Consider the following 11,516-nt stretch of genomic DNA (forward strand, 5'->3'; position numbering starts at 1 on the left):
TCACAGTTTAAAACCTCGGTATGAGACTCTGCTATGAGACTCTGCTGAAGGTGTGTAGCCTAAGAGAAGAGGATTATCGCTCTTATCACTTGCAGTTCGATTGGCCGCCCAAGCCCCAAGCCGCAGTTCAAAAATCTTGCTTGCAACATCAGGTGGCGGTTCATCTTCTTCAGCAAGCATAACCAGCCCTTTCCCTTGCAGTGATGATGGTTCATTATAGAATTCTTTCCAAAGCATATCCACCGGCTGCCTCTCTCTTCCTTGGCAGCCCCAAGATGGTATGCTGCCATTAAGTTGATTCCATCAATACGATGTTGGAGGATCTGTTTCAACTTCTCATCCTCATCAGCAGTACCACCTCCAATTGCAGCCATGCCACCACCTTTAATAAGCTCCAAAAGGCTGCGTAAGTGCACCTTCTCGTACACCTGCATCTTCACTAGATGTTAGGTGCATGATGATGCGTGGAAACCTAAGCTATGATACCAGAGTACTCTTCTTTGTTTTCTTGTAGCAAGTACTGGATCAAGTTAAGGGACTCCTTGCAAAAGTCGTTGGCATTAGCATCAACCTGAAAATCAGCTTGAAGGAACACAGAACTACATACATTTCTCCCTCCTGACAAGATTAATATAGTGTATGCATGTCATGAAGGAGTATGTAAACCAACAAACAACAACAACAACAACGCCTTCATCCCAAAACAATTGGGGTCGGCGATATGAACCAAAAAAGAAAATCATTCTGGGTCTTCCACATGAATCCTTCTCCTCCAATCATTTCTATCCAATGTCATGTCCTCGGTGAGGTTCAAAGCATTCATATCCTTTCCTATCATCTCTATGCATGTCTTCCTAGGCCTACCCCGACCTCTTTTAACTAATATATTTTCCCATTTCTCCATCCTTCTAACTAGAGCATCATTAGACCTTCGCCGAATATGTCTAAACCACCGTAAACGATTCTCTCTCATCTTATTTTCAATGGGTGCAACGCCTACCTTCTTACGTATCTCCTCGTTTCGAATCTTATCTTTTATTGTATTTTTACACATCCATCTAAGCATACGCATCTCAGCTACACTCATTTTTTTTTAATATGATGTCTCTTGACAGCCCAACATTCTGTACCATATAATAAAGCAGGCCTAATAATCGTCCTATAAAACTTTTCCTTCAACTGCAATGGCATTCTACGGTCGCACAACACTCCAGTTGCACTTTTTCATTTCATCCACCCAACCTTTATCCTATGATTTACATCTCCATCAATTTCTCCATACTTTTAAATGATAAATCTCAAATATTTGAAACAATCATCCACTGGTATTTCTTGCTCACCAAACTTCACTACACTTTCATCACTACTTCGTTGCTTACTAAACCGACATTCCATATATTATGTCTTACTCTTACTCAACTTAAAACCTCTTGCTTCCAATGTCTGTCTCCATAATTCTAACTTAGCATTAACCCCAACTCTAGACTCATCAATCAAAACAATATCATCAGCAAACAATATACACCACAACACATACATTTTCTTGAATTGATCTCGTAAGTTCATTCATCACTATAGCAAATAAGAAAGGGCTTAAAGCAGATCCTTGATGTAACCCAACCGTTATAGGAAAATTGGTTGTCACCCCTCCACAAGTGCGGACATTTATTACTACTCCTTCATACATATCTTTAATTATACTAATGTACTTGAGAGAAATACCTTTCTTCGTCATTGTCCAACAGAGAATGTCCCTAGGTACTCTATCGTATGCCTTCTCCAAATCAATAAAAATCTTATGCAAATCTTTGTTCCTCTCTCTATTTCTCTCAATAAGTTGTCTAAGAAGATGTATAGCTTTAACCAAATATCAATAATTAATTAAACATATTGTGACGTTGCATTTTTTTTGAAATTTGTATTTTGTTTTTCATATATTGAATGTGATTTTTCATCTTTGTATTATTTTTTTTGTTCTTTTAAATGCCAAGATTTTCCCACATTCTAATTCCAGAAACTAATGTTTCCTTCCAAGTACTTGTATTGAAGAGATCACTCATTTCTGACAAACAGTACAAGCATTTCACTGGCGAATCAGCAATGAAAAAAATTCTTGTCCTTCAATTCCAGAAACAGGTCAAATCTTTACCTCTGAAATCTCACGTTATTCGAGCTAAGCGCATCCTTTAGTGCAGTGTAACCACTGGTCAACCGAAATTCAGCAAGTCCACGATTGTTGTGATGAATCAGAGCTGAATCAAGAGAGGTCAAATCGAACAGTTTACCACCCAAAGAATGGCTGCAGAAGACGATAGGCTCATCTACTATGTAACAGAAAAAAAGCAGAACAATTCTTGATATTGTTTAGATACTTAACAGGATATTGCACCAAGTGCTTTGGTTCGAACAGTTACATGCGGGTCTGAACTAAAGTTTAGCATAAGAGGCCCAAAGCCATTTGCTTCCATCACAAGTTGTTGGCTTCTCGGATTGTTTTGCACAATAGTGGTTAGTACCTCAGCTGCTTTTGCTCGAATTCCAGCACCTGAATTCATCAGGTAACCGAGTAAACTCACCACCAAGCCCACCTATTGCATGTAAATCTATAGTTTCACCAAAAAGACGAAATAACTATGATCAGTTATATTGCATTTAAGTGTACAAATGGACCAAAATACAAATAAATTATAAAAATAATATAAATAGACTTCTTATCCAACATCACAGTGCAATAAAAAACACTACCTGTAAGCTAGAAAACAGAAATAAAAGTATAAACAGTTTGTCATACAAAAGCATTACACAAATCAGACACAAAATTCCATGAACACGGCCGAACAAAATACAAATAAAATACAAAAATAATCTAAATGGATGCAGTATACAATATCACACAGCAATAGCAAATACCATCCATGCCATAAACTTATGTTTAGAGAGGTCTGGAAAAGGGAACATGGCCACTGAAAAAGACTGGCCAAACTGAGGAACAGCGTGTCAATGAGTTCATCTCTCTCTCTCTCTGAAAAAGTCAGGGAGGCTGAGGAGATGTTTTTCCCATAGTTACTAGGAAACGAAATGGATACGAGAAGCGATACATTAAGCAGAAGCGGAGAAGCTAGTGCTAAAAAAAGTAGTGTGAAGCGCAAAGCGGGATACAGTTGTGAAGTAATTATGTAAGTGCATGAAAAATAAAAAGGAAACACATAGAAAGCAATATGAACAAGACAAAAACACAAAAAAGGACATTAACAAAAGTTTAAAATCATAAAAGCCAACTTGTTATAAAAGAATGTATTATTTTTTAATAGAAAAACATAGAAAGTTATGAAAAAACGAGTGAAAAGTGACAAGAAGTAAGAGAGAAATGGTAAGGAAACAAAAAAGAATCATTTCTTAAACGAGGAGAAAGCAGGCTTCCCACTAAAACGAATCAAGTTTCCCATATTTTAGAAGTGAGTTTCTCAAAGCTTCTTCTCAGTTGGAGAAAGCGAAGACTTTCCCAATTCCCACTTCTGAAGTGAGCTTATGGGAAGCTCAAAGCTAGCTTCTCTCTGTAGCAATAAGCTTCCAGTAACTATGATTCTCTGTAGCAAGAAACTTACGGTTACTATGATTTTGCCATTGCATAGAAGAAACTGTTGAGCAATCTGATTTGTCACTACATCTGAAAACTATTCACAAAAGAAACGATTCTAGAATTTTTCAAAAACACGAGTAACTTGATTTAGGCCCAAACCATCCCAAAATGGGATAATCCAAAACTTGCATGGCAGATTTTAAGCAGGAAGAAGTGCCTTTTGTCTTTTCCTTTTTTGATGTTTTTCTTTGTCATTTTCTTACACAAGGAAACATGGTTTTCAATACTTGTTCTCTCGAATTAGGAATTAACATGGATATTTATTCCACTTTTTTTTTGGGTTTTCTTACCTTTTCCCTGTTCGAAGATTTGTGAAAAGTTCTTTATGTTTTAAAGCTATTTATGCAATATACAAGAGTCCAAATCATCGTTTCAAAAGCTATCATACATAAAGCTAATAAAGAAACTTACCATTGGCCATATCAATAGATTCAACATGTTCTTGTAGCTCATCTAACATATCTGCAGAGTAAAACATGTGCGGTGTAAAAAAAAATGTCAGGAAATTGGTAAAAAGTAAATTATGCTTAAACAACATTCACAACTGAGAGACCAAATGACCTTCAATGTCAGTGGCTTTGACACCTTGAGCCTCCAAAACCTGCCCTTGAGTTTGCATAACAGTAATCTCCTTCATTCGCTTGATAACTCAACTGTTTTAGCTTCCATGAACCATCTTCTATCCTCCTCACTGCAGGCAATAACGCTAATCAGCCGGCTGAAAGCTTACTGACAAACTTCAGCTAAAACAATAAAAGTTGTGTGGTTTTCCATAATTAATCTAGATATTATTAAAAAGCTTTGGTTTTTCAAGTTTTCATTCTCTCAAACTTCCAACACCATAAGCACAAAGTTGGACAGTATCCCATAGCACCACATATCATGGAAAATCAAAAACTGCAAAAGGAAAGATGTACATAAACCGGCTTCAAAAAGAGGGTAAAATTTCTTAATTTATAGTTCATACTAAAATATCATCAAATCAACATAAAAATAGGCATTCAAATAGCATCCCTAGTATCCAACACGTCGTCGAGCCCTACATGCAACCTATGTCACAGGGACACACAATTTCGGTCGTGTGACCCTCATGACACGATCGGCCTCACTTGGACATGTAGACACGAACACCAACACATATGATTACTATTTAAATAATATTTTAATTTTTTTAATAATCTTAAGTATTTTTTTAATAATATCAAATGACTTTTTTTATTTAAAATTAAAAAAATTCTGCGTCCTATTTTTCAAAAAAAAAATCAAGCTTGTGCATCCAATTCATGTCACGTGTCCACTTGTCTTTGTGACATAGTATGCAACACATAAGCATGTTCGTGTCATATGAATGTGGGGGAATGTCAAGTTTCTTATATTGTGTGGGGTTTGGGACTAACTTTTAGACCTGATTTAGAATCGGGTCTGATGAAACCCGATCCGAACCCATAGGACAAACTCGGCAAACGGCGAACAATTAGTGAACTGCTCACAAATGGGATCGGGTCATGTCTGATCCAGAATGTGCTGATTCCAAATCGGATTGGTCATACCGGATCCGAAACAATGAGAAGCCTCATCCTCTATTTGGAAGTTGGCTGCTCCCCGGAAAAAATGAAATCTCGAAATTACCAAGCCAAACTATGGCGATATCTCTATCACCATTGCTGCCGCTACCGAATCTCCACCCAAGAATGCGACCCATCTTCGTTTCCTCTTCGAAACCCCATCTTTCCATCATAAATTCAGTCACTCAATTCCCAGAATCAACGATCTCGATTCCCAATTTCCATAGTTCTTTGAGCTCATCCTTTTCTGAGCATTCCCGCAGACGTTCATGGAGAAACAGGCTAGATTTGAGGCTCAGTGCCCTCACAGAAGGAGAAATACCCTCAGAAGCCGTAGTTCAAGATGCCCAACAAGTTGTTTCGGCGAATAACGATATTGGGTCATCAATAGTAGCGTTTCTTCTTGGTGTTGCTTTGGTTGGTCTCACTATTCTCACAATTGGGGTGAGTTCAGAATTTCATCTTTCCACTTTTGGGGGGGATTTGTAGTGGTTGGAGAAAGATTCTCATTCGTTTTTTAATTTTGGTTTCTGGTTGAGTAATTATTTTGGTTGTTCAGGTTATCTACATAGCTGTGTCGGATTTCTTGCAAAAGAGAGAGAGGGAGAAGTTCCAGAAGGAAGAGGCAGCCAAGAAGAAGAAGGGTGGGAAGAAGCGGGTGGTGAGAGCTAAGACTGGACCGAGAGGGTTTGGGCAGAAAATTGAAGAAGAAGAAGAAGAAGATGATGGATGAGCTAATGTGGAATGAGTAAGGCACCTCTCTCTCTCTCTCTCTCTCTCTCTCTCTCTCTCTCTCTCTCTCTCTCTCTCTCTCTCTCTCTCTCTCTCTCTCTCTCTCTCTCTCTCTCTCTCTGTAAATGGGAGGATGTTTTCAATTTGTAATGAGTATATTAGAGGGACTAAGGCTTGGACTTCTAATTGTTCTCTTATAATTCAATCCACTAAGTGGGAAAATGAGTTAAGGTGCTCATTTGAAGTCAATTGTGCTCGTTCAGTTTGTATTAAACATGCCTTTGTACTATATGTTCTTAGTGTTACGGTAGTTATTACAACATCTAGGAACTCCATTCTAGTGTTTTTTTTTTGTTTCCATCATCTGGGAGGAATTTGAGCTTACCTTCTTTTTCTGTTTTTTTCTCAATACTGGAACCTTGTTCTGAAAGTGTCACTGGGAAATTAGGCATTCTTAAGCTTGTGAGTAGCTTCATTACTTAGAATGTGAAATGATGTAAATCCATTGCCGGATTTACCAAGAAATTACTAGCTACGGTTACCGCTATCAATTATCTAAGAAAAAGTTACCAATATCTAGAAAAGCAGGAAAGAAACAGGGATTAATAAGAAATTGTAATAACTGAATTTATCCCATCTCAAACTCAGATTACACTCCCAGATTTCTCATCTATTTATATCATAGTCACAAATATCTGTATCGGCTATATCTGGGCAAGGCTATTTCTCTGGATATTATAGGTTCGGTGATAAATCTCGGGAAAATCTCAGGGCTTAAAAAAAATAAAAAAACTATATAAAAATAAGCAAAAAAAATGTCATGTTTAGATAGTAAAATACATAAGTGAAAAATACAAAATAAATAAATAAAACACATTTAATATGTAGAAAATACGTAAAAACAGTAACAATAATTGATAATATAGTGATTTTATCACTAGAATATCATAATATTCCCTTGATAATATTGGGATATTATCAATTGGCGATATTTTTAAAGTATCGTGATATTTTTCCTATAATATCGTTTGCTGAAAATACAGTGATAATATCATGATATTTTGAAAATATCACCAATAACTGTGACTATGATTTATATAAATGAGAAATTTCTAATCTTGATAAACCCCATCTAAGATAGTTTCCTAAATCTATTTAATTTTCTAATTGAGTATGGATCCATCATTTGGGCCCAATATCCTAATACAAACTAAATAGAATCTAAAACATAAAAATGAATCCTTATGGACCCAGTTCTGCTCCGCTCCTGCATCAAGAAATTTTAAGCTCATACGGCAGTCTTTGACTTTTAAAGATCACTTCATTGCATGTGATTTAGATTCCAATTCTAGAATGAAATTAGTTGGAAGTACTAGGTGACTGAGCATCAAGGACTTCCCATTCACGAGAAAAGCCGTCCGTTGATTATAAAAAAAAATGCCAGTTACTGGGGCTTGTTCCAAGATTGTACTTGTTCTTGATATTGGCCAACACTGGATTGAGAGAAATGTTAAATCTGTGATGGAAAGTTCTTATATGGATGCCATGTTTACACCTTTATGTGATACATAGTTTGAATAAAAATTTGTGAACCATTGAAAGGCTTGATGCAATAAGGAACTCCCAAGTCAATTCATTGGTTCAAAAAGAGGAAACAATGAAACAAAAAATGGAAAAATCTGGCCAAATGCTGAAATAAGTGTATATAAAATATTAAAAAAATGCAGAAAACAAGTTACAATTCCATGGCGCTTTAAATTGATTCACATCATCTATTTTTACTTTGCCAAATTGATAATCGGATGCTTTATGTGTGTGTGTGTAAGTGCACACGCTTTCGGAGCTGGCCACTAACAGTGGGAAAGAAAGAAAACTACCTGTGAGGGGATAGAGGTTGACGCATAAATCATGTACACTTTGGAAGCTCAAGAAAGAAGACTACCTGTGATGGTCTATAATTCTGATGTAGATTTTGGAAATGCCACCATGTTTACCTTGTAATGGAACCTGAAGTCCTAATCCAGAAAAACTGATACACATCTCAATAAGATCACTGAAATCCAGGATTGAGATTACTACTACAACCTCCAAAAATGTGGTTGATAGCCTAGACGGCTAGACCTGAATCCGCAAATTCAGGTCAAGTGCATTGCCTTGGTTGTTGCTTCGCTGGCTCTGGAGCAGCTGCATGAGAAAGCCTTGAACTTGAACCCCTTTCCTTGAACTTGAACCCCTTTCTTTGGAACGCGCAATATATGGATTCATGTTCTTGATCTGTGATATGGGCTGAAGAACATCTCAACACGCTGCACAATAAACTAAATGTAACTTGTAGCAGCTAGTCATCGATCATATCAATTGTTAGATAGCTTCCTTTATGAGCTTGAGACCAAAGGAAACTTGTGGTGCTCAATCTTCAGATTAAAGGACATTTAGAGACATTTTAGTGCCTCATTCTTTTAGACTGTTCAGTTCTTTTCAAACTAATACTACCATCAGATGTTAGCAATGGTTACAGAACTCCTTGAAGCAGTCAAGGTCTAATTTTCCTTCCTGACCAGGTGATTGCAATGAGATAACTGCTTTTTCCTTGCTATGAAAAAAAGCAGTCGGCACCCTACAACTTTGCCCAAATTAAGCTGTTGTAGTAATATGCAATTAAACTTACAATCTCATCCAGGTTTTAAATCATTTGTAGAACAAGTAAACATCTAAAATCTGACTCGTATCACATTATCTTGTTTCTCTTTAGCGAAAAAATAGAAGGAAGAAACAACAAAATTATAGAAAATAAAATCACATCTCTTTCTACATGCAAAAATCTGAAAATATTGAACTATAACTCTTCATGCCGTCCAATAACTATTCTATTGCCTTATCACGCTCACTCATTCTGTCTACAAAGAGTTCTTGGACAAGATCTGAGAGGATGAGAATTAGTTAAAATGTGGCATGGAAATGAGAACTTGTAAAAAAAGAGGAAATGTTTGAGCCATGACTGCTTTGTTCCTGGTTGTAAAATTCAATTTCGTGAATGCATTGTAGGGATCTTTCTTTCAACGACTTTCCTCCCTCTTTCTATAGCCAGCGCACTGTTCTTATTTAATCTCTTACAGATTTGTCTCGAAAGAGTAAGGCAGCGACTGCAGATGTAGGAGATCCAAGTTCAGATGGTTGAACTGGATATTGCCATTGAAGATTTTCCGGCTGGACAAGTTTCAAAGGGTTCAATCCCCTGTTCTTGAGTGGAATAGCTGGGCTGCTCTCTTTTGTTTGTCATCTCAATTCAAAGTTCATCTCCTTCTTGGATGCATATCTATTTCATTTCCAGGAAGCAGCTTTTATTCTAGGTATGTAACTTGGCAAATGTAATTGTATTCTGTTGAATGTTTTTCAGTTTACTCTCGAATCAGCCCCTTCCTTGTGGTCATTGTATGGCTGGTTCTTTGAAAGGAGCTCTACGCACCAAGGTGTAAATTTGATAAGTGCAAATTAGCGGCATACCCAATCAAGTCTTATGTATGTAGAACGCATACCTCTGTAGAATGCATTTGCTATGATTGGTTGTCCACTGAACTTTGTAAGCTTTACAAGGATGGAGGTCCTCAAGAAATCTGTTTCCATTAGGCACAGAAAGATATTTGAGTCTCCAGCTTCAGGCCTAATTGTCTAATCCAGTATTTAAATCAGTGTTTTAGGTCGTTCTAATTTTTGCTGGTGGCAATTTTATACCCCCTGGATTGTGGATAAATATTTGCTACAATGGGTTGGATGTGCAATCTAATAGAAAACACCATGTTTTTTCACTTTTTTTGTGAATCTAGCCTTCACTTCTTTCACATGGACACTCTCCTTTGACCTTGGTTCTGTATCTCCTTCTATGTTGGTCATATTGGAAATTGCATAAAAATGATTGCATCATCACCCTATCCACAGCCATATCCATGTTACATAGTTTACAGATGTGATCTACATTGTTTGTTTAGTGGAAAACATATTTTGGATCTTGTAATTCTGCCAAGTATGTTCTACAAGGACTTGAAAAAAGCAACCGTTCACGATCAACCAAAATTTCATGACTCATGTTTTTACGTTAAAATGACTCACTCCAATATGTGATGACTAACAAGTAACAAACAAACGATGTTGAATGCATCTGTGGGATCAGATTGACTATATGGAACTTATAACTCAATAGTATGCATGATAGATTGCAGAGGACCATGGCTTGCACCTTAGATGCCATCTATCAAATTGATCCTATCAGGTAGCCCATGTACCGACTTATACATGCATGGTATCTTGTTCTTCACAATTTATTTTAGCCAGAGTTTCAACAAGGCACCCAAGTTCGGTTTGCTGGCCACATGTGGAGTCATATGAATCAGAATCATGTGAGGCTCCTTGTGATTATGATTCTCGCTTAAATGAAAAAGCAACTAATTTGTAAAGGCAAATGAGAGTCCATTTCTCACCACTCATTTTCTGCTGATTGTTTAACCAATGCCAATGAGATTCGTTCTCTCATTTACATGAGTTCAAATTTGATGCAGCAATGGAGCAGCCTGCAATCTAAGTCTAAGAGATTGGTTTAGATCTAGTTCTAGCTTAGGAATTTTATTAGGCTTCTATTTAGCTTTGGATGTTTTTAATGTAATGGATCCATCTCAAATCAAGAATAAACTTAGGGTTTCACATGTTCACTTATAAATACTCATTATAGGGATCTTGTGGGGAGGTTTGATTGATTGAGATTCCAGTTATTTTTTTAATGCTATAAATTATTTTATTGTTGAATTTTTCTTGTTTTTTCAAAGTTTAATTTGCATAGAAGTAACGTCCATCTTCTGCCTCCTCGATATCAAGGGTGCATCAAAATCTCATGAGACTCAACCAAACATGCTAAAATGACCACTTTCAACGTAAATTCCTAGAGAGGCTCATCAAGTCCATCTATACCTGACAAGTCTGATAGATCCAGCCTTCCAGGGAGGTTCTATTAATGCCTGTCAAGTATGAGTGGAATAAAATGGCATTGTTGGGATTATAAGTTCTCATACTAGTTTGATTCTAACAAAATCATGTCGTCCCACTTGTTGTCAAGTTTAGAATTGTTGGCATCAGGTTTCAAGCTTAGCATTGGGTGGTACCTTTTTCTTGCAGCAAGTTTCATTAGATGGAGCAGGTCTGTCACATGGATACGGTTATAGATGCAGGGACACGGCCATGTTTATGAAGCTTTCCAATACTGGTATATGAGGAAATATGGTACAAAGACAAAGTATAGCATCTATGATACTGGGAAACAGGAAAATAAAATCCTCCTTGCTTTTACATGCGAAAAACATCCTAACATTTTTGGACCACAGCAAGGTTGGATGTAGATATGTATGATCTCCATAGTTTTTTGATGGAGTAGTATTAAAATCGAGGTATTTTTGATATTTTGTAAGTTTAGAGAAAACCGAAAATCAATAGCCGAAGATGCACCAAAATTATAAATAAAAAGTAAAGTTTTATATCAAATAGACTATAGATGTGCATTATTTAAGACAATAAGTCATTCCTCTTTCAATCGA

General features: G+C 36.7%; 1 protein-coding gene and 1 pseudogene across 1 annotated transcript; one reads left to right on the forward strand and one right to left on the reverse strand.

Annotated features, from left to right (window-relative positions):
• On the reverse strand, positions 1–4,324 carry LOC149823268 (uncharacterized; annotated as a pseudogene).
• Positions 4,325–5,272: 948 nt separating this feature from the next.
• On the forward strand, positions 5,273–9,562 carry LOC149823269 (uncharacterized). The gene is made up of 3 exons (XM_090018743.1): positions 5,273–5,649; positions 5,765–5,953; positions 9,054–9,562. The coding sequence occupies exons 1-2, from the start codon at positions 5,281–5,283 to the stop codon at positions 5,936–5,938; spliced, it is 543 nt and encodes a 180-aa protein (XP_089874869.1). The 5' UTR covers positions 5,273–5,280; the 3' UTR covers positions 5,939–5,953; positions 9,054–9,562.
• Positions 9,563–11,516: the final 1,954 nt, after the last annotated feature.

This window comes from Nuphar pumila, chromosome 10 (genome assembly GCF_984573655.1).
Source record: "Nuphar pumila chromosome 10, dmNupPumi1.hap1.1, whole genome shotgun sequence".
Taxonomy (NCBI): Eukaryota; Viridiplantae; Streptophyta; class Magnoliopsida; order Nymphaeales; family Nymphaeaceae; genus Nuphar; species Nuphar pumila.